The sequence below is a fragment of the Oncorhynchus mykiss genome, chromosome 17 (assembly GCF_013265735.2).
Source record: "Oncorhynchus mykiss isolate Arlee chromosome 17, USDA_OmykA_1.1, whole genome shotgun sequence".
Lineage (NCBI taxonomy): Eukaryota > Metazoa > Chordata > Actinopteri > Salmoniformes > Salmonidae > Oncorhynchus > Oncorhynchus mykiss.
Genome location: NC_048581.1, coordinates 37086357 through 37107128, shown reverse-complemented (window position 1 = coordinate 37107128; position 20772 = coordinate 37086357). Strand labels below are relative to the sequence as shown.

The following is a 20772-nucleotide window of genomic DNA, read 5'->3' as shown; positions in this document are numbered from 1 at the left end:
AAAACATAGACTTTCCCACCCGAGTCACACCCTGACCTAACCAAACATAGAGGGGGGAAAAAAGGATCTATAAGGTCAGGGCGTGACATGGCTTGAAATAATAGGTCTTTGATTAACAAGATTGATAAGCAGGACCTTTATGTGTTTGGGGTTTGAACTCCATATGCATATACACAGTATCATCCCCTATGGTCAGCTTAAAACCATATCCTCCCAACCAGGGTTTGAGTGTAACTGATTACATGTCATCTGAGTACAATTTTTTTAAACTGTAGTCAATTACGTTACCAGCAAAAGTACTTGTAATCAGATGACAGATTCTTTCGAAAAACTAGATGATTACTTCTTTGATTACTTTTACATTTGGCAAGGATGTTTTTGCGAAAAAATAAATTGACACCTGTCTGCTTTCTCAATGACATTCAATTCATAATTATAAAAAGGCGGAAGTTTAAGTTTGTTCCACCTGAGCAAGTCTGACCACAAGTCAGAGACTACTATGATGACACACCAAATACGTTTGATGGATCCTCTTTGTCTTCTTCTAATGCCTCTTGAGTAAAGTAATCCAAACGTAACTGAAAGTAGTCAGATTATGTTACTGAGTTTGGGTAATCCAAAAGTTATGTTACTGGTTACAAATTTGGACAGTAACTAGTAACTGTAATGGATTACATTTAGAAAGTAACATAACCAACCCTGCCCCCAACCAGGCATTCATATAGTACAGCATGAATGCACCATAGCAAATAATGACTTTCTCACCCAACCATCACCTACTTCCCTCTTCGGGTAACATTTGCCATGGATGGAAGCTGAGGAGGACAAAGGAGGTGTGAGATTGAAGTACTTTTACACTGGTCTTTGAAACAAGGCACTGTATGCAAGAGACATAGAGGGCACAAGTCAATGCACTATATACAGTGCATTCGGAAAGAATTCAGACCCCTTGACTTTGTCCACATTTCGTTACATTACAGCCTTATTCTGAAATTGATTAAAAAAACATTTTTTCCCTCAATCTACGCACAATACCCCATAATAACAAAGCGAAAAACAGGGTTTTAGACATTTTTGCAAATGTATTAAAAATAAAACACTGAAATACCATATTTGAGTACAGTGGGGCAAAAAAGTATTTAGTCAGCCACCAATTGTGCAAGTTCTCCCACTTATGGGAGAGAGGCCTGTAATTTTAATCATAGGTACACTTCAACTATGACAGACAAAATGAGAAAAAAAATCCAGAAAATCACACTCCACTATGGCCAAGACCAAAGGGCTGTCAAAGGACACCAGAAACAAAATTATAGACCTGCACTAGGCTGGGAAGACTGAATCTGCAAGAGGTAAGCAGCTTGGTTTGAAGAAATCAACTGTGGGAGCAATTACAGTGCCTTGCGAAAGTATTCGGCCCCCTTGAACTTTGCGACCTTTTGCCACATTTCAGGCTTCAAACATAAAGATATAAAACTGTATTTTTTTGTGAAGAATCAACAACAAGTGGGACACAATTTATTGGATATTTCAAACTTTTTTAACAAATCAAAAACTGAAAAATTGGGCGTGTAAAATTATTGAGCCCCTTTACTTTCAGTGAAGCAAACTCACTCCAGAAGTTCAGTGAGGATCTCTGAATGATCCAATGTTGACCTAAATGACTAATGATGATAAATACAATCCACCTGTGTGTAATCAAGTCTCCGTATAAATGCACCTGCACTGTGATAGTCTCAGAGGTCCGTTAAAAGCGCAGAGAGCATCATGAAGAACAAGGAACACACCAGGCAGGTCCGAGATACTGTTGTGAAGAAGTTTAAAGCCGGATTTGGATACAAAAAGATTTCCCAAGCTTTAAACATCCCAAGGAGCACTGTGCAAGCGATAATATTGACATGGAAGGAGTATCAGACCACTGCAAATCTACCAAGACCTGGCCGTCCCTCTAAACTTTCAGCTCATACAAGGAGAAGACTGATCAGAGATGCAGCCAAGAGGCCCATGATCACTCTGGATGAACTGCAGAGATCTACAGCTGAGGTGGGAGACTCTGTCCATAGGACAACAATCAGTCGTATATTGCATAAATCTGGCCTTTATTGAAGAGTGGCAAGAAGAAAGCCATTTCTTAAAGATATCCATAAAATGTGTTGGTTAAAGTTTGCCACAAGCCACCTGGGAGACACACCAAACATGTGGAAGAAGGTGCTCTGGTCAGATGAAACCAAAATTGAACTTTTTGGCAACAATGCAAAACGTTATGTTTGGCGTAAAAGCAACACAGCTGAACACACCATCCCCACTGTCAAACATGGTGGTGGCAGCATCATGGTTTGGGCCTTCTTTTCTTCAGCAGGGACAGGGAAGATGGTTAAAATTGATGGGAAGATGGATGGAGCCAAATACAGGACCATTCTGGAAGAAAACCTGATGGAGACTGGGACGGAGATTTGTCTTTCAACAAGACAATGATCCAAAACATAAAGCAAAATCTACAATGGAATGGTTCAAAAATAAACATATCCAGGTGTTAGAATGGCCAAGTCAATGTCCAGACCTGAATCCAATCGATAATCTGTGGAAAGAACTGAAAACTGCTGTTCACAAATGCTCTCCATCCAACCTCACTGAGCTCGAGCTGTTTTGCAAGGAGGAATGGGAAAAAATGTCAGTCCCTCGATGTGCAAAACTGATAGAGACATACCCCAAGCGACTTACAGCTGTAATCGCAGCAAAAGGTGGCGCTACAAAGTATTAACTTAAGGGGGCTGAATAATTTCGCACACCCAATTTTTCAGTTTTTGATTATTAAAAAAGTTTGAAATATCCAATAAATGTTGTTCCACTTCATGATTGTGTCCCACTTGTTGTTGATTCTTCACAAAAAAATACAGTTTTATATCTTTATGTTTGAAGCCTGAAATGTGGCAAAAGGTCGCAAAGTTCAAGGGGGCCCGAATACTTTCGCAAGGCACTGTATTAGGAAATGAAAGACATACAAGACCACTGATAATCTCCCTCGATCTGGGGCTCCACGCAAGATCTCACCCCGTGGGGTCAAAATGATCACAAGAACGGTGAGCAAAAATCCCAGAACCACACGAATGTGAATGACTTAGTGAATGACCTGCAGAGAGCTGGGACCAAAGTAACAAAGCCTACCATCAGTAACACACTACGTCGCCAGGGACTCAAATCCTGCAGTGCCAGACGTGTCCCCCTGCTTAAGCCAGTACATGTCCAGGCCCGTCTGAAGTTTGCTAGAGAGCATTTGGATGATCCAGAAGAAGATTGGGAGAATGCCATTTGGTCAGAGGAAACCAAAATATAACTTTTTGGTAAAAACTCAACTCGTCGTGTTTGGAGGACAAAGAATGCTGCGTTGCATCCAAAGAACACCATATCTACTGTGAAGCATGAGGGTGGAAACATCATGCTTTGAGGCTGTTTTTCTGCAAAGGGACCAAGACGACTGATCTGTGTAAAGGAAAGAATGAATGGGGCCATGTATCGTGAGATTTTGAGTGAAAACCTCCTTCCATCAGCAAGGGCATTGAAGATGAAACGTGGCTGGGTCTTTCAGCATGACAATGATCCCAAACACACCGCCCGGGCAACGAAGGAGTGGCTTCGTAAGAAGCATTTCAAGGTCCTGGAGTGGCCTAGACAGTCTCCAGATCTCAACCCCATAGAAAATCTTTGGAGGGAGTTGAAAGTCTCTCTCCTCTTTTTAAGTGAGAGAACTTGCACAATTGGTGGCTGACTAAATACTTTTTTGCCCCACTGTAAGTATTCGGACCCTTTGCTATGAGACTCGAAATTGAGCTCAGGTGCATTCTGTTTCCATTGATCCTTCTTGAACTGTTTCTATAACTTTATTGGAGTCCACCTGTGGTAAATACAATTGATTGGACATGATTTGGAAAGGCACACACAGGTCCCACAGTTGACAGTGCATGTCAGAGCAAACACCAGCCATGAGGTCGAAGGAATTGTCCGTAGAGCTCCGAGATGGGAATGTGAAGAGGCACAGATCTGAGGAAGGGTACCAAAACATTTGGTCGGCATTGAAGGTCCCTAAGAACACAGTGGCCTCCATCAATCTTAAATGGAAGAAGCTTGGAACCACCAAGACTCTTCCTAGAGCCGGCTGCCCGGCCAAACTGAGCAGTCAGGGGCGAAGGGCCTTGGTCAGGGAGGTGACCAAGAACCCAATGGTCACTCTGACAGACATGGGAGAACCTTCCAGAAGAACAACCATTTCTGCAGTACTCCAGCAATCAGGTCTTTATGGTAGAGTGGCCAGAGCGGAAGCCACTCCTCAGTAAAAAGCACATGACAGCCCGCTGAGACTTTGCCAAAAGGTACCTAAAGGACTCAGACCATGAGAAACAAGATTCTATGGTCTTATGAAACCAATATTGAACACTTTGTCCTGAATGCCAAGCATGGAGGAAACCTGGCACCATCCCTATGGTGAAGCATGGTGGAAACCTGGCACCATCCCTACGGTGAAGCATGGTGGTGGCAGCATCATGCTTTGAGCATGATTTTCAGCGGCAGGGACTGGGCAACTAATCAGGGTCGAGGGAATGATGAACGGGTTGAAGTACAGAGAGATCCTTGATGAAAACCTGCACAAGAGTGCTCAGGACCTCCGACTGGGGCGAAGGTTCACCTTCCAACAGGTCAAGGATCCTAAGCACACAGCCAAGACAACGCAGGAGTGGCTTTGGGACAATTCTCTGAATGTCCTTGTCTGGTCCAGCCAGAGCCCGGACTATAACCCAATTGAACATCTCTGGAGAGACCTATTTAGCTGTGCATCGACGCTCCCCATCCAACCTGACAGAGCTTGAGAGGATCTGCAGAGAAGAATGGGAGAAACTCCCCAAATATAGGTGTGCCAAGCTTGTAGCTTCATACCCAAGAAGACTCGAGGCTGTAATCGCTGCCAAAGGTGCTTCAACAAAGTACTGAGTAAAGGGTCTGAATACGTATGTAAATGTGATATTTTGAATACATTTGCAAACATTTCTAAAAATATGTTTTTTCTTTGTCATTATGGGGCATTGTGTGTAGATTGGTGAAGGGGAAAAAACTATTTCATCAATTTTAGAATAAGGCTGTAAAGTCACAAAATGTGGAAAAAGTCAAGGGGTCTGAATACTTTCCGAATGCACTGTACATGTTGACAGAGCTAGAGAAAGGACATAAAACAAGACCTTTAGCTTGCTTGCAGTACCCATTGTTGACTTTGTCCATCTGGTCCTGATTTGGGCCTGGATGAGTGAGATGTTTGTTGCAGCTTGTTTGTAGGGGATTAGCAACCTCCCACTGACCCTCCCACATACTCAGAGAGTGTTGCGAGGCTTACACGGTACAGTCATAGTCATTATGTATTTTAGGTTGCAGCAACAGAACAGTACAATGTGATAGGAATGGACTTGAATGCTGTGTACTCTAAACAGATAATATTCTACATAACAATATGTTTTTGATGACCTGTTATTGTGGGAAGTTTTCAGCTAGAGGATTGTGGGTAAGGAAGAATCCACAGTGGTCACTTTTCATCAGGGATTAGATGTTTGCTTGGCACCACGTAAAATGGAAGGTATGTTTAGGTCAATATTAGCATAGCCAACTTCCATACATAAGACCCTAAAGCTATGTAAACACGCCAGCTCTTCTCAATCATCAGGACATCAGTTGTATCTTGTGCCTGCCAACTGCCACCTGGTGTGGAGTAACTGTTTTGCCCTTCTTTACTCAAACATCCATGGTAATAAGAAATACTCAAAATAAGAGTTGCTAAACTAATTTTGAAGGTCGTAGCTTGTGGTTGGTCATTGTTTTATTTTCGGTGTGTGGTGGAGGATGATGTACTAGAGTTTAGATAATCATATAAAATTAAAATAAGTTTCGCCCAAATTAGGCCTCCACAAAACTCCCACAACTTCATACAATTAGATCCAAACCAGCATACAAAAGATGCTGAAACTGCTTCTATAGTAATGCTTCTAGAGTGATGAAAAAGAGGGACACTTGAATATTCAACAACATGACTCTCTGTAAAAACGATGCTGTCCTATGAACACAAATTAAACAATATTTTAGAAACCATTATACATAACAATAACATTTACATAACGTTGTTGCGGAACACTCTTTTAGAGTGACATTTGAAGGCAGACAATGTTTCCGATCCATCCAACATAAACACTTGTATTGAGGTTAAATTGAGCAATGTTCAGGGGAGTTTTCCATGCATCTCCCAGATGATACCAAAACATCCACATAGTGGACTTTCAGCAATAAGAATGCTTCATGCTGTGTTTATCAATCGGAATATGTTTGTGCCGCACCCAAGATGGCTCTGTCCGTATTCTATAGTAACATCTTTATCCCATATCATGTAGAACGAGCTGATCTTTGAACCCTATCCATTTTTCTCTCTATGAGACATAAAAAGAGAGGAAAAAATAACACCTTTATGAAACCAGCCATAACACCTTTATGAAACCAGCCATAACACCTTTATGAAACCAGCCATAACACCTTTATGAAAGCAGCCATAACACCTTTATGAAACCAGCCATAACACCTTTATGAAACCAGCCATAACACCTTTATGAAACCAACCATAACACCTTTATGAAACCAGCCATAACACCTTTATGAAACCAACCATAACACCTTTATGAAACCAGCCATAACATATTTATGAAACCAGCCATAACACCTCTATGAAACCAGCCATAACACCTTTATGAAACCAGCCATAACACCTTTATGAGTGTTGCAGTACCATTCATAACAATCGTCTTAACACACAGTGCTAAAACAATGACGGTATGTCTGTATTCAGCCATCTTTATGCACTTTTGCCATCGATGTCCTTGTAACGTGTTGAGTAACCTTGCCTGAGACCAGAATAGTTGCATTAGCTCCACAAACTAATGCAATGGCTTAAGCTCCAGAGAGGCTAACACAGTTTTAACCAAACCAGATATTGGCCATGAAAAGGCCAGAACTTTCCCAGCAAGATAAATGCAGCTCACATTCAGTCCAAAAGTGGGCCAGCAACTACAGGAAGCTGTTCGGGCCACTTACCTCAAGCCAGATCTGGCCCATAGGAAAGTGTGAATATCCCACATTCAGACAGTATCTGAGCCATATGATGTGCACTGACCCATTTGTGTCACAAAACAACCAGATATGCCCCGCAGACGATTGCTGTCTGGGCTTATTACTTATAACAAAATATGCCATTGTAGCTAAAGGTATAATGTGTGGTTTTGCAATTAGATGATGCAGACAAGGGGTTTAATGTCAAAGCTGGAGGCTTTAATATACTCTGAATTTATACTGTCACAGTCTACAAAATCAAATCAGCCTAGCTGAAATTTGAATGACTCTTATGAACACATAATGCAACGTTAGTTTTTAATCAAGTTCTTGGAATATCCACTCTTCTCCCAATTAATCTGAGGTTTAAGGAAACCCCTTCTTACCACACTTTCTTATCTTTATTAGGAAATGAGTTATTCAAATCTATCTAACTTTCCTAGTTTGACGGAGGCCTTCCTCCATGCCACTGGAAATTCATTTAGCAACAGAACCTCAGGCCATTGCTTCAGTCCGTGTTTGGGCTTGTCATATGAGAGTGAAGTGATGGAGGGTTAAAACGGTTTTACTACTAATAGTTCTACTGGAAAGCAGTCAACAGCCCAGGAGCAGGAAGTTATTGTTTTGTTCAGCCGAGTGGAGTGGTTGACTTCAGGCAGCAACCTAGACAGAGGCAAACCCCAAAGATATTAAGGATTTGGGGGGATTACAGAGAAACGAGTGCGACTGGCCAAGGACACTCTATGTGTTTTAGCTTTGGACTCATTTGCAAAATGCCTTAAGTTGGACAACTTTTGTTTCGGTTACCCTGTGTCCCCAATTTCAGGAATTGTCTTTTCAAATGTAATAATCATGCGATGAATTATAGCAAATTAATTCGGAGAGTATTTACAACGGTGTTTCACAGTTCACGACAACCTGTCTTCAAATAGTATTAGAAATCTTTAAAATACTTTACCTGTGCTTGATTGAGTTTGCCTTGTACAATGGAACCAATCAAATTGTCAAAAAAAGTACAAACCCACCCATCTGGCACCCCAGACACACTCGAGCAAACAGCCATTATTTGAACCCAGGTAAGCGTGATGGTGGTATGAATCCATGCTTGTTGTTTACATTTAATCCTAACCTTAACTAGTTTCCATGCTTTACCATAAGTCACTAACTAATCCCTAACCCACCCCTAACCATTCGCTAACCACTCACTTACTTGCTAAATTGAACATTTTGAATATGCACGTTTTTTCAGTTTTGTGGCAGTGATTTTCAGCTAATGTGTGCATTCTTTGAGTGATCATCTTGATGTGTTCACTTGTCATGCAATGAGACCATTTGGTATGACGGTGTATGATTGACCTGTAATGTCTCACGAATGCTGGGATGGAGATTTATTGTATGTGATACCAGCCTTCACAACAGCTTGAAGGTTACAAGTAAGTGCTAATAAAATAGGCACCATACCCTAGCAGTCACCATACCCTAGCAACACCAACAGTTTAAAATAGGCTACTAAAATCACTACAATCTTGATAAATAGACAAATACAGTTTAGCGGTATTAGGCCGACTGACTTTAGGACCATGCAAACACCTGGGAGCGGGAGGGAAGGCTGTTTGTATGGCTGGCTGGCTTTATGGAGAGCCCATCGACTCAGCTGCAGGAAACAGCCAATCTTTTCTCAAAACAGAGCAGATGCTGAGCTAGTGCGTAGCAGATAATTATTGTATGACATGGGTTTGTAGAACATTAAGTCCCCTATTGACTGAGGTGAATGAAGCAACATCAACAAGGTGATAATGGCTGGAGTCAATTTTGCTTGTTTTTTGCTGTTCTCCAAAATAAACTATTTGAGTTTTTAAATTGTGTAGAAATGCAGTAAATGAGCTTCAATTTTATAACAATTCCGTGCAGGGAAATTCCCTGTCACACTGCCATACCCTATAGGTTTAGCTGAAATGACTCCCCTGCAATAGTTCCAGACACACTTCTATGCAGTTGTTACCTAGTTCTTTATCAGTGCCAGTTCCCTTTTTTATTAGGGCTGTTTGGTCACACAGTCCCTCCGAGGTACTAGGATCAGAAAGAACGAGACATCTGGTTTAAATTAACAGCAGTTTAACAGACCCTTAGAAAGTGTAGCTGTGTTCCCAAACTCATATTATGGGCAGGTCTTGTGTAATTTTAATCCAAAGGCAGGAAGCAAGGGTCAATTAACCAGTAAAAGCACACTGTGTCTTTGGGGAACCAACAAAAAAAGCGTGACCTTTTTGTTTCTTGTTTATGTCAATTAATTTCCCCCCACTAAACCTCCGGTCCCTGCCATGGCTGAATCAGGTGGAGTTATTAGCCATTGCAAAAGTAATTAGAGTGTCAAGGGAACCTTGACGAGGAAAATTGGCCATATTCCATCTACTTCCTCTGGTCGTTTTTGTCTTGTCAACAAACCAAGGGCACACTGATGCCTGTGAATAACTTGAACCTTTAAAATGCTATCACGCTAATGTTCTACTGACCACATTAGAAATATACCCCAGGGATTCCTGTGTTTGTTACAGTTAAGATAAATGTATCGGCTCCCTCTCTCTCTCAGTGTTTTCTGATATCGTGGGGACCGAGTATTTATTTGTGCTGTGTTTGAGTTAGAGGCCACTTCTCCGCACCTTTGCTGGCACCAGTGCATGTTCCCAAAGAGCCCAGGTCATAGGATGACTACGAAGAGGGATGCAGTATGTCTCTAATAACAAACAGCCTGTCCTCAACCTGGGGTGCTCAGGCATTGTGGTTATTTAAAGCAATGTAGAAATTTGTGCCACTCAATGACTGGAAATGTTGAGATTTCAGATCATCTGTCACTGTATGTGAGAGATAAAAATTATTTTAAAATAGACATTTTTCACAACAACCTTTTCCTAACTTATGCATCATTTGTTTCCATACTTACCCTCCAAAATATGGAACAATTACTGCACATGGTGGGAAGGTAAACTGAAATTAATCTACTGTAGAATACAAAAACCTGGGGCTCTAGAAGTTAAACATTTGTTTTTGTGTGTCTGCAGCTAGAAAAGTATATCCAGGAAAACATCAAGATGGAGATGGTGCATATTCAAGACCATCCAGTACACAACCAGACTGCTACCATGCTGGAAATCGGAACTAACCTGTTGACTCAGACTGCAGAACAGACCCACAAGTTAAACGTTGTCGAGGCTAAGGTAATGGCTACATCTGAGTTATATGTGATCAGAATCTCAAAGATAATTCTTAAATGAGATGTTCCATAAAACTAATTAACAACGAAGATATGCATGAAACAAAAACTTATACTCTATAAAAAATATATCCTAAGAGACACACTATGGAACTTAAGTTGCTAATAGACGTTAATATTTGGCTTGAATTTCTGCTGTTTGGTTCAAATGATATACACTGCACAAAAATATAAACACAACATGTAGTGTTGGTCCCATATTTCATGAGCTGAAATAAAAGATCCCAGAAATGTTTGATTCACACAAAAAGTTTATTTCTCTAAAATGTTGTGCACAAATGTGTTTACATCCTTGTTAGTAAGCATTTCTCCTTTGCCAAGATAATCCATCCACCTGCCAGGTGGGACATATCAAGAAGCTGATTAAACCTCATGATCATTACATCATTGATCATTGTGCTGGGGACAATAAAAGGCTACTCTAAGATGTGCGGTTTTGTCACACAACACATTGCCACAGATTGGCATGCTGACTGCAGGAATTTCCACCAGAGCTGTTGCCAGAGAATTTAATATGAATTTCTCTACCAAACATTGTTTTAGAGAATTTTGCAGTACATCCAACCAGCCTCACAACAACAGATTTTGTGTATGGCGTCGTATGGGAGAGCGGTTTGCTGATGTCAACGTTGTGAACAGAGTGCCACATGGTGGGGTTATGGTATGGGCAGGCAGGCATAAGCTACGGACAATGAATACAATTGCATTTTATTGATGGCAATTTGAATGTGAGCAATTTGAATCTGTGAGCAGATGCATATCTGTATTTCCAGTCATGCAAAATCCATAGATTGGGTTCTAAATTAATTGATTTCAATTGATTGATTTATCATATGAACTGTAACTCAGTAAAATCTTTGAAATTGTTGCATGCTGCGTTTATATTTTTGTTCAGTATAATATAAATCAATGTATTATCTCATGAAACCACACCAATCCTTAGTTTTAGGCAAAATGTTTGCTCATTTGTTTATGGAAGATTGCCGCTCTCTGTCCAATAAGGTCATTTCGGGTAAATATTTCTGTCCAATTATAGGATCCCTTTTGGCTCAAGAACACCATCAGAGGTAAAAGTTCTGCATAGCCTCATAATGCTAATTTGTCTCTCTGGTCAACAGAATAAAACTGTGGAATGTATTTTTTTTTAACATTGCTCACAAGTTGGTGGAATCTGTTTATTTGGTAACACTTTACTTATATTGGTGACATAGTAATCATTAAGGAAGGGATTAAGGCTGACGTTCTGTACATTACCTTGGAAATAATTGACGACGCATTGAGAATGAATGCTACATATCACCACTCTAAATAAAGTGTTACCATTTATTGTCATTATGTGTAGGTTATGAACCAGACATCAAGAATTGAGATCAAGTTGTTGGAGAACTCATTATCTACAAACAAACTGGAGAAGGAATTATTGGTACAGACTTCTAAAATTACTAAACTGCAAGACAAGAACAGGTACAGTATAACATTTTGATATCTGCATAAGTTTGCTATTTCCTCATTAAGACGTGTGGTACAATCTCAACTAAAATAGCTGTTACATACAGTGCCTTGCGAAAGTATTTGGCCCCCTTGAACTTTGCGACCTTTTGCCACATTTCAGGCTTCAAACATAAAGATATAAAACTGTATTTTTTTTGTGAAGAATCAACAACAAGTGGGACACAATCATGAAGTGGAACGACATTTATTGGATATTTCAAACTTTTTTAACAAATCAAAAACTGAAAAATTGGGCGTGCAAAATTATTCAGCCCCCTTAAGTTAATACTTTGTAGCGCCACCTTTTGCTGCGATTACAGCTGTAAGTCGCTTGGGGTATGTCTCTATCAGTTTTGCACATCGAGAGACTGAAATTTTTTCCCATTCCTCCTTGCAAAACAGCTCGAGCTCAGTGAGGTTGGATGGAGAGCATTTGTGAACAGCAGTTTTCAGTTCTTTCCACAGATTCTCGATTGGATTCAGGTCTGGACTTTGACTTGGCCATTCTAACACCTGGATAAGTTTATTTTTGAACCATTCCATTGTAGATTTTGCTTTATGTTTTGGATCATTGTCTTGTTGGAAGACAAATCTCCGTCCCAGTCTCAGGTCTTTTGCAGACTCCATCAGGTTTTCTTCCAGAATGGTCCTGTATTTGGCTCCATCCATCTTCCCATCAATTTTAACCATCTTCCCTGTCCCTGCTGAAGAAAAGCAGGCCCAAACCATGATGCTGCCACCACCATGTTTGACAGTGGGGATGGTGTGTTCAGGGTGATGAGCTGTGTTGCTTTTACGCCAAACATAACGTTTTGCATTGTTGCCAAAACGTTCAATTTTGGTTTCATCTGACCAGAGCACCTTCTTCCACATGTTTGGTGTGTCTCCCAGGTGGCTTGTGGCAAACTTTAAACCACACTTTTTATGGATATCTTTAAGAAATGGCTTTCTTCTTGCCACTCTTCCATAAAGGCCAGATTTGTGCAATATACGACTGATTGTTGTCCTATGGACAGAGTCTCCCACCTCAGCTGTAGATCTCTGCAGTTCATCCAGAGTGATCATAGGCCTCTTGGCTGCATCTCTGATCAGTCTTCTCCTTGTATGAGCTGAAAGTTTAGAGGGACGGCCAGGTCTTGGTAGATTTGCAGTGGTCTGATACTCCTTCCATTTCAATATTATCGCTTGCACAGTGCTCCTTGGGATGTTTAAAGCTTGGGAAATCTTTTTGTATCCAAATCCGGCTTTAAACTTCTTCACAACAGTATCTCGGACCTGCCTGGTGTGTTCCTTGTTCTTCATGATGCTCTCTGCGCTTTTAACGGACCTCTGAGACTATCACAGTGCAGGTGCATTTATACGGAGACTTGATTACACACAGGTGGATTGTATTTATCATCATTAGTCATTTAGGTCAACATTGGATCATTCAGAGATCCTCACTGAACTTCTGGAGAGAGTTTGCTGCACTGAAAGTAAAGGGGCTGAATAATTTTGCACGCCCAATTTTTCAGTTTTTGATTTGTTAAAAAAGTTTGAAATATCCAATAAATGTCGTTCCACTTCATGATTGTGTCCCACTTGTTGTTGATTCTTCACAAAAAAATACAGTTTTATATCTTTATGTTTGAAGCCTGAAATGTGGCAAAAGGTCGCAAAGTTCACGGGGGCCGAATACTTTCGCAAGGCACTGTATTTCTGCAGCTTTGAGCTGAAAAATAATTCATGTTGAAAAGACATATCAGTGCAAAGAAGCATATTTGAAACCATAACATTACTCCTGTACTGTGGAATCTTGGACAGCGCACGTTGCAGTAAAATGTATGTAATGAGAAATTCAAAATAATGCTTAGTAACTACAATATAAACAAAACTCTCAAAAGTAAAGACCTTGCAAAACTTTTTAAAAACATTTTCATTTCACCTTTATTTAACCAGGTAGGCCAGTTGAGAACACGTTCTCATTTACAACTGCGACCTGGCCAAGATAAAGCAAAGCAGTGCGACACAAACAACAACACAGAGTTACACATGGGATAAACAAACGTACAGTCAATACCACAATAGAAAAATCTATATACAGTGTGTGCAAATAAAGGAAGATTAGGGAGGTAAGGAAATAAATAGGCCATAGTGGCGAAATAATTACAAGTTAGCAATAACACTGAAGCGATAGACGTGCAGATGATGTTGTGCAAGTAGAGATACTGGGGTGCAAAAGAGCAAAAAAATAAATAACAATATGGGGATGAGGTAGTTGGGTACAGTTTTCATTGAGAAATGTGACAGATTTCCCATAAAAGTTCTAGATGTAACAGATAGACTGATGTAATTTGTCTTAAATGAGAACATGGGGCTCACAGCTGAATCTTGTTTTGCACTCTGTTTTGGTTACACATCAGGCCATATGGGGTACCGTAGACAAATATAATGGGCCACTACATCATACGGAAATTTACTCTATAAGGGGATCCTTTCTCAGCTTCTGATCACCATTACAACTGAACTGGTGCCCATAATCAACAGCAGCAGGCCACAGCAACATAAAAATAATTCACAGCTCATAAATTTCCATTAGAAATAATCATCATTTTCACAGTTTATGTTGCTTTGCAATGGTCAGCATGTTGACCGCAAATTTAGTTTGGCTCTGACATCCACTACTGTAAAGCTATGAAATCACTCATACGGTATGCGGTATAGGATAATGATACAATGGGTTTAAGCCTCAACTCAGATCTCACTGTGCCAATGTAAGGGTTTTGAATGCCCAAGTCACTTAGTCTTGCTATAACTATTATTTACATGGTTTTTGGTATTTACATAGTTTTTACATTGTTCAGGTGTAATTACAGTGAATGTACAAATTGTTACATGTAGGGATTACAACAATAATATCTGTGTGCAGTTTCAACCAAACTCATAATTACCCTGCTAGGATCTCACCCTTGTTTGAGATATTTTCATATACAGAATGTGTAACGTCAATGTGATGTCTATGTATGAATGTCAACAGGTTTACTGAGCTATGCAGATAGTTAGTTACATTATGCCTGTATCATGTTTTAAGGTATGACCCAGGTGCAGACAGTGCTGAAGAAACAAAAGTTTATTCTTTAAACAGGGGCAGGCAAACGACAGGTCAGGTCAGGCAGAATGGTCAGAAACGGGAAACTAGAAAACAGGAGCAAGGAACAGGGGAACAAAATGCTGGTAGGTTCTACGAACAAAACAAACTGGCAACAGACAAACAGAGAACCCAGGTATAAATACACAGGGAATTATGGGGAAGATGGGCAACACCTGGAGGGGGGTGGAAACAAGCACAAAGACAGGTGAAACAGCTCAGGGCGTAACAACCTGCCCATGTAAATACATTGTTTTAGAAGCCCAATTCAAGGTCAGCCTTGTTTCACTCCAACAGCAGTTGTGAAAGATGTAATTGAAGCAGGTTACATCTGTACAACACCACTGACACTTACCTGCCTGTTTCATCCACTCTTTGAGCCACATTTAGAATCACCAGATGTGTGCTTTGGCCAAACATTCAGTTGCAGTGTTGTTCATCTAGTGCTATGTTCACTTTGCTATCCTCTCATCAAGTTACATACATTTGGCTTGTTTCAGTGTTTAGTCAACCAGAGTCCACATCTATTTTCAGCTACGACCCTAGAGCATAGGTTTATCTACTCGACGGTTAGTGTTTTTTTGGAGTTACTTACACATGGAAGCAGTGAAAGTGAATTAGTTAGCTTGGTTGTCAAGAGACAACGGGGCCTGTTCAAATACTTATTTGTCCTTCTATCATTGTGGTTATTCTTGTAAAGCAAGGGTTCAAGTTTACACCAAAACTGTAGATTAATGATCAATCGACGTAGGGCAGGTACAGTAGGGAGGTAGAATGCTTTATCAAAGCACATAGTATATAATTGAAAGTCAACAGACATGCAGTTGACATGTTGCTGATAGTTTGTAGAGCATCTACAGATGGACTATCCAAATAAACCCCCGGCCCCTTTTGCTGAGTAATTTAGAGAACAAGCGACAAAAGAAGGCTTGGTAATCAAAATACTACGAAATATACTTGTCGCCTATCTTCTCAGTCATTTGGAGAACAAGGTGCAGGTGTTGGAGTCACAGCAGCGGGACGAGCTGGAGGACATGAGGGAGGAGAAGAATAGGCTACAAGGACTGGTGAGGACCCAGACGACAGCCATCGAGGCTCTAGAGAGGCAGCTGAGGGTGGCCAGCACCAACAACTCAGCCCTGCAAAGGCAGCATCAGCAGCTCATGGAGTCGGTCCACACGCTCATCAACATGGTGTCTACCGGTACAGGTAGGAACACCTTCAGAAGCTCAGGTTTTGTCAAATGCAGTTTGCTTTCTGATAAGTCCACACTCGGCTGAAGAGATCAGAGTCGAACAACCTTTTGTTGTTTTGATTGGTTTTTCGACAGGACAGAATGAAGTTAGGGGAACAGACAATAAAGCAGGAATGACGGGAAGGAAGGCCACAGACAGCGACCGAACCAAGGCTCAAACCACATTGCAGAGGTGGTCCGGGAGTCGAGTGTCATAACTCAACCAGACTCCGGCGCTCTATTGAAGTGTCAAATCAAATCCAGTACACTCCAGTGTTTAACTCCAGAGAGATAGAATGTTCATAATGTCATTGTGACAGCTGTCTGCAGACAGACAGTCGATAGACATGCTGTAAACCACCATGAGTGCACACTTTCACGGCAATGAAAAGATCAAACGTTATCAGACATCAACACCTAGGTCCCTTCTGGGGAAATAGAATCCACTGATGGATCCGAGCCAGTTCCTCTCTAGAGTCACAGCTTAAGGCTGGGTTGGAGCTAAAGACGTGGCTTGTTTCTTTGATGGGTCAACATGAAAATGTAAAGACTTTGGGTGGGCCACAATGTGTACACGTTTGGGGACCATTGCACATTCATAAATTCAGATAACACTAACATTCTGGAAAATGGGTGCGGATATCATATGTGCTGTGCGGTCTTAATGACATCCAGTCGTTAATGACACAGAGAGCGAGAGAAGGAGAGAGAGAGATTGTTGGGAGCTGACTTGATGATGTTTTTGGCCGTCAAGTCTTGGATTCACTTTGATAACTCTCATTTGAACTTCCCAATCAACATCTTGCCTGAGTAGGACATGTCAGCATCTGTTTCCGGAGACGTTCCCAACTCAAATGAGACTGCTTTCAATTATCGTCATCAGATTGTTGTCTACCCTTTGTAGATTTTAAACAAAACACTTATTTTTGGCTTTGTTTCAAAATGTGTGTGTGTGTGTGTGTGTGTGTGTGTGTGTGTGTTTGTGTGTGTGTGCAGGGATATTGCTGAGAGACCAGAGGTTTTGTGATTGTGCAGAAGCCTATAAAGCAGGACACAACATCAGTGGAGTCTACTACATATACATCAGTAACATGACAGAACCCACCCAGGTGAATAAATAACACTGTCATCATCCTCACAAGCCAACTTGTGTCAACTTTCTCTTGTCAACTTTCTCCAAGTGCGGCTGATAGATCAACGTTTTTTGAGTGGTGCCTCTGTCGTTGCTAAGTGCAATGACTAGATTTGAGTTATTGTTTCACCAGGTGTTTTGTGACATGGAGACTAGTGGTGGAGGCTGGACATTGGTCCAGCGCAGGGTCAACGGCAGTGTGGACTTCCAGAGAACATGGAAGGAATACAAAATGGTGGGTACTCCTGACAACCTCCAACTTTGGAATTCACAGCTGACGTTAGGGATGTTACTGTACTGTACCTACCTGTGTTAGATTTGTTGTGCAGGTGCTGAGAATAATGTTGTTGTCCCAATAAAGCCCTGTGTAAAATGTTTTCCCATTCATCCATTGGGCCGCTTGGACACCTATTCATCCATTGGCAGACCAGTTCAGATGCCAAGAGCTGACAAAGCATCAAACATGGACTACTTGAACTTAAAATATAGATGTAAGGTGCCCTTGTGTAATGGTGTGATCATCCGATGTTTGTCTCTAGGGTTTTGGGGACCCTGCGGGAGAGCACTGGCTTGGGAATGAGCTGGCGTTTCAAATGACCAGTCAGACCCAGTATGCCCTGAGAGTGGAGCTGAGAGACTGGGAGGGGAACACACCCTACTCCCACTACGACAAGTTCCAACTGGCCAGTGAGAAACAACAATACAGGTACAGTACTCTACCTCATGACTTCACCATGTCCATATGGAAAACGTAGCTCTTTCTAAACAGATTTTTCATGGCTGAACACAATTTTCTACTTCCCACATAGCCTTGGGAAGTAAGGGTGCTGCAGCACCCGCTGAAAAATCAGAATTAAAAACAATATTTATGTCACGCCCTGACCATGGAAAGCTGTTTATTTTCTATGTTGGTTGGGGCGTGATAGTGACCAGGGTGGGTCATCTAGGTTAATTGTATTTCTATGGTGGCCTGATATGGTTCAGAGGTAGCTGTTTATTGTTGTCTCTGATTGGGGATCATATTTAGATAGCCATTTTCCCCATTGGGTTTGTGGGATCTTGTCTACAGTTAGTTGCCTGTGTGCACACCAGTAGCTTCACGTTTCGTTTGTACTTGTTTGTATTGTTTGGTGAGTTTCGGTTCATTTTAATATGTGGAGCTCTACGCACTTGCCTTGTTCCAATCATTATAACGATTGTGACTTTAACTAGGCAAGTCAGTTAAGGACAAATTCTTATTTACAATGACAGCCTACACTGGCCAAACCCGGACGACACTAGGCCAATTGTGTGCCGCCCTATGGGACTCCCAATCACGGCCGGTTGTGATACAGCCTGGAATTGAACCAGGGTGTCTGTAGTGACACCTCAAGCACTGAGATGCAGTGCCTTAGACTGCTGCGCCACTCAGGAGCCCCAATGGTAGTGCCCAACGTGGGGCTTGCAATGCTATGGTTTTTATATTCCGCAAGTAAACACTCAAATACATTTGGTTGAAATGTTTTTACAAAAGTAGTGCACTATGCCTTTAGTAGTCCTGTATTTTAGCAGACCAATATAGACTTCTTCAGATTTAGACTTCTTCAGTGCAGGTATTCTTTTTTCCTGCATCCCCGGGAAAAAAAATGCCATGACCTCCCACTCCCAAACGACTTCCTAAAGCTATGGTCGTACGAGACGGATCGTAGGGACTTGATCTGGCTGGCTGACAGGCGAAGTGGGTGGGAAGTGGCAAGCAAAGGCCTTGAAGTTTGTCTGCTTCACTTTGTTCAAGGTCAGGAGTTTGTGATGAGGTGTGTGGTGACAAATGCCTGAACCACGAGTAACACTGAGTCACAATGTCGATGTGTTCATTTCTTTATCTGACTCAAAGGACCACAACAAATAAAGCATATAAGCCAGAGCTAGGCTGACAGTATAGAAATGGGGAACGGTAACAGGATTTCTGGCAAGAACTATGCAAATATGTACACAGTTCAAGTTTACTATGTCTTTGTCACCACAACAAAACTCATTGCACATGAATAATCCTGGATCCAATGATATAGGAATAAATATCAATGTTGTTATTAATCATATATCGCCTTTCCATTACAAGGAAAATAATACAGTTCTTATTGTATATCTGAAAGCCATGTAAAATTACTTTGAAAAAAAGTCTACAGCGTTCGCTTTTTGCTTCAACTTTCCTCACAGTATTATCTCATAGCTATTTTTTTTGTATGGAATGAATTCAAAATGTGATTTTGGCATCAGAAATCCATCAGTCCCAGTCAAGCTGACTTTCCCATCTGCAGGCTGTTCCTGTGGGGCTACAGTGGAACAGCAGGAGAGCAGAGCAGCCTGGTATCGCATGGCACCAGCTTCAGCACCCGCGACGCCGATAACGACAACTGCCTGTGCAAGTGTGCCCTCATGCTGACTGGGGGTGAGGGTTAAAACTTGTCCTCCACGAGGGAATTTAGGGCATTATGTTATGTGAAAGTGACATACAAGCAGTAACCCCTTTCTTACAGCTAGCTGACTTGAGGCATGCTGCCAATATGACTTCTCACTCTGGTAAATGAATAACATAGCTAATGCCTTTCATGTCGTGACATAAATATATAATGTTTTTGTTTTCATCAATTTACGTGGGTGTCAACATGTCATAACATGCCAGCAGTTTTTTATGACGTGTTGTGACATGTATTCTGTTGACCTTGCTAAAGTAAAGCTCAAGTAAAGTTCATCAGTTGTTTTAATTGTTAAGTACTTGGCTCTGAAATTATTGACACCCTTCATAAAGATTAGCAAAAATGACAGTGTATAATAAATAATTCAAATACTGAGCTATATTGTATTTCCAAAACATAAAAATTATATCATTTTATACTAATCCAATTGCTCATAAAAATAGATTTTGTTTACCAAGAAATATTTATTTTTCTCAGAAGGGTAGGGGGCAAAATTATCAACACCCCTATTTTCAATACCTCACCAGCTAATGGCAGTGAGCCTATTTCTAAAATGTTTTATGATATTGGAGAACACGTTTGGAGTGATATTAGACTATGCCTCCATACAGAATCATTCCAGAACCTTGATATTTCTTTGTCTGTACCTCTTCAATTCAAACCACAGGTTTTCAATGGCGTTCAAGTCCGGAGACATAGATGGTCATTGCAAAATGTAGATTTTTTGGGGGTCAATTAACCATTTCTTTGTGGATTTTGATATGTGCTTGGAGTTATTGTTTTGCTGATAGATCCACTTGTGGCCAAGTTTCAGCCTCCTGGCCGAGACAACCAGGTTTTTTAAAGTTCATGATGCTGTTGACCTTAACAAGGGCCCAAGGATCAGTGGAAGCAAAATAGCCCCATAACATCACAAATCCACCACCATATTTT

General features: G+C 41.0%; 1 protein-coding gene across 1 annotated transcript in view; it reads left to right on the top strand.

Moving 5' to 3' along the window:
* The window catches only part of angpt4 (angiopoietin 4), a 44531-nt gene that overhangs the window by 21373 nt on the left and 2386 nt on the right, over positions 1-20772 (top strand). The window contains exons 2-8 of the mRNA XM_021568371.2: positions 10188-10343; positions 11742-11863; positions 15994-16226; positions 17248-17360; positions 17517-17618; positions 17923-18089; positions 19681-19811. Coding sequence (XP_021424046.1) covers positions 10188-10343; positions 11742-11863; positions 15994-16226; positions 17248-17360; positions 17517-17618; positions 17923-18089; positions 19681-19811 — 1024 coding nt within the window. The remainder of the gene's footprint in view (positions 1-10187; positions 10344-11741; positions 11864-15993; positions 16227-17247; positions 17361-17516; positions 17619-17922; positions 18090-19680; positions 19812-20772) is intronic.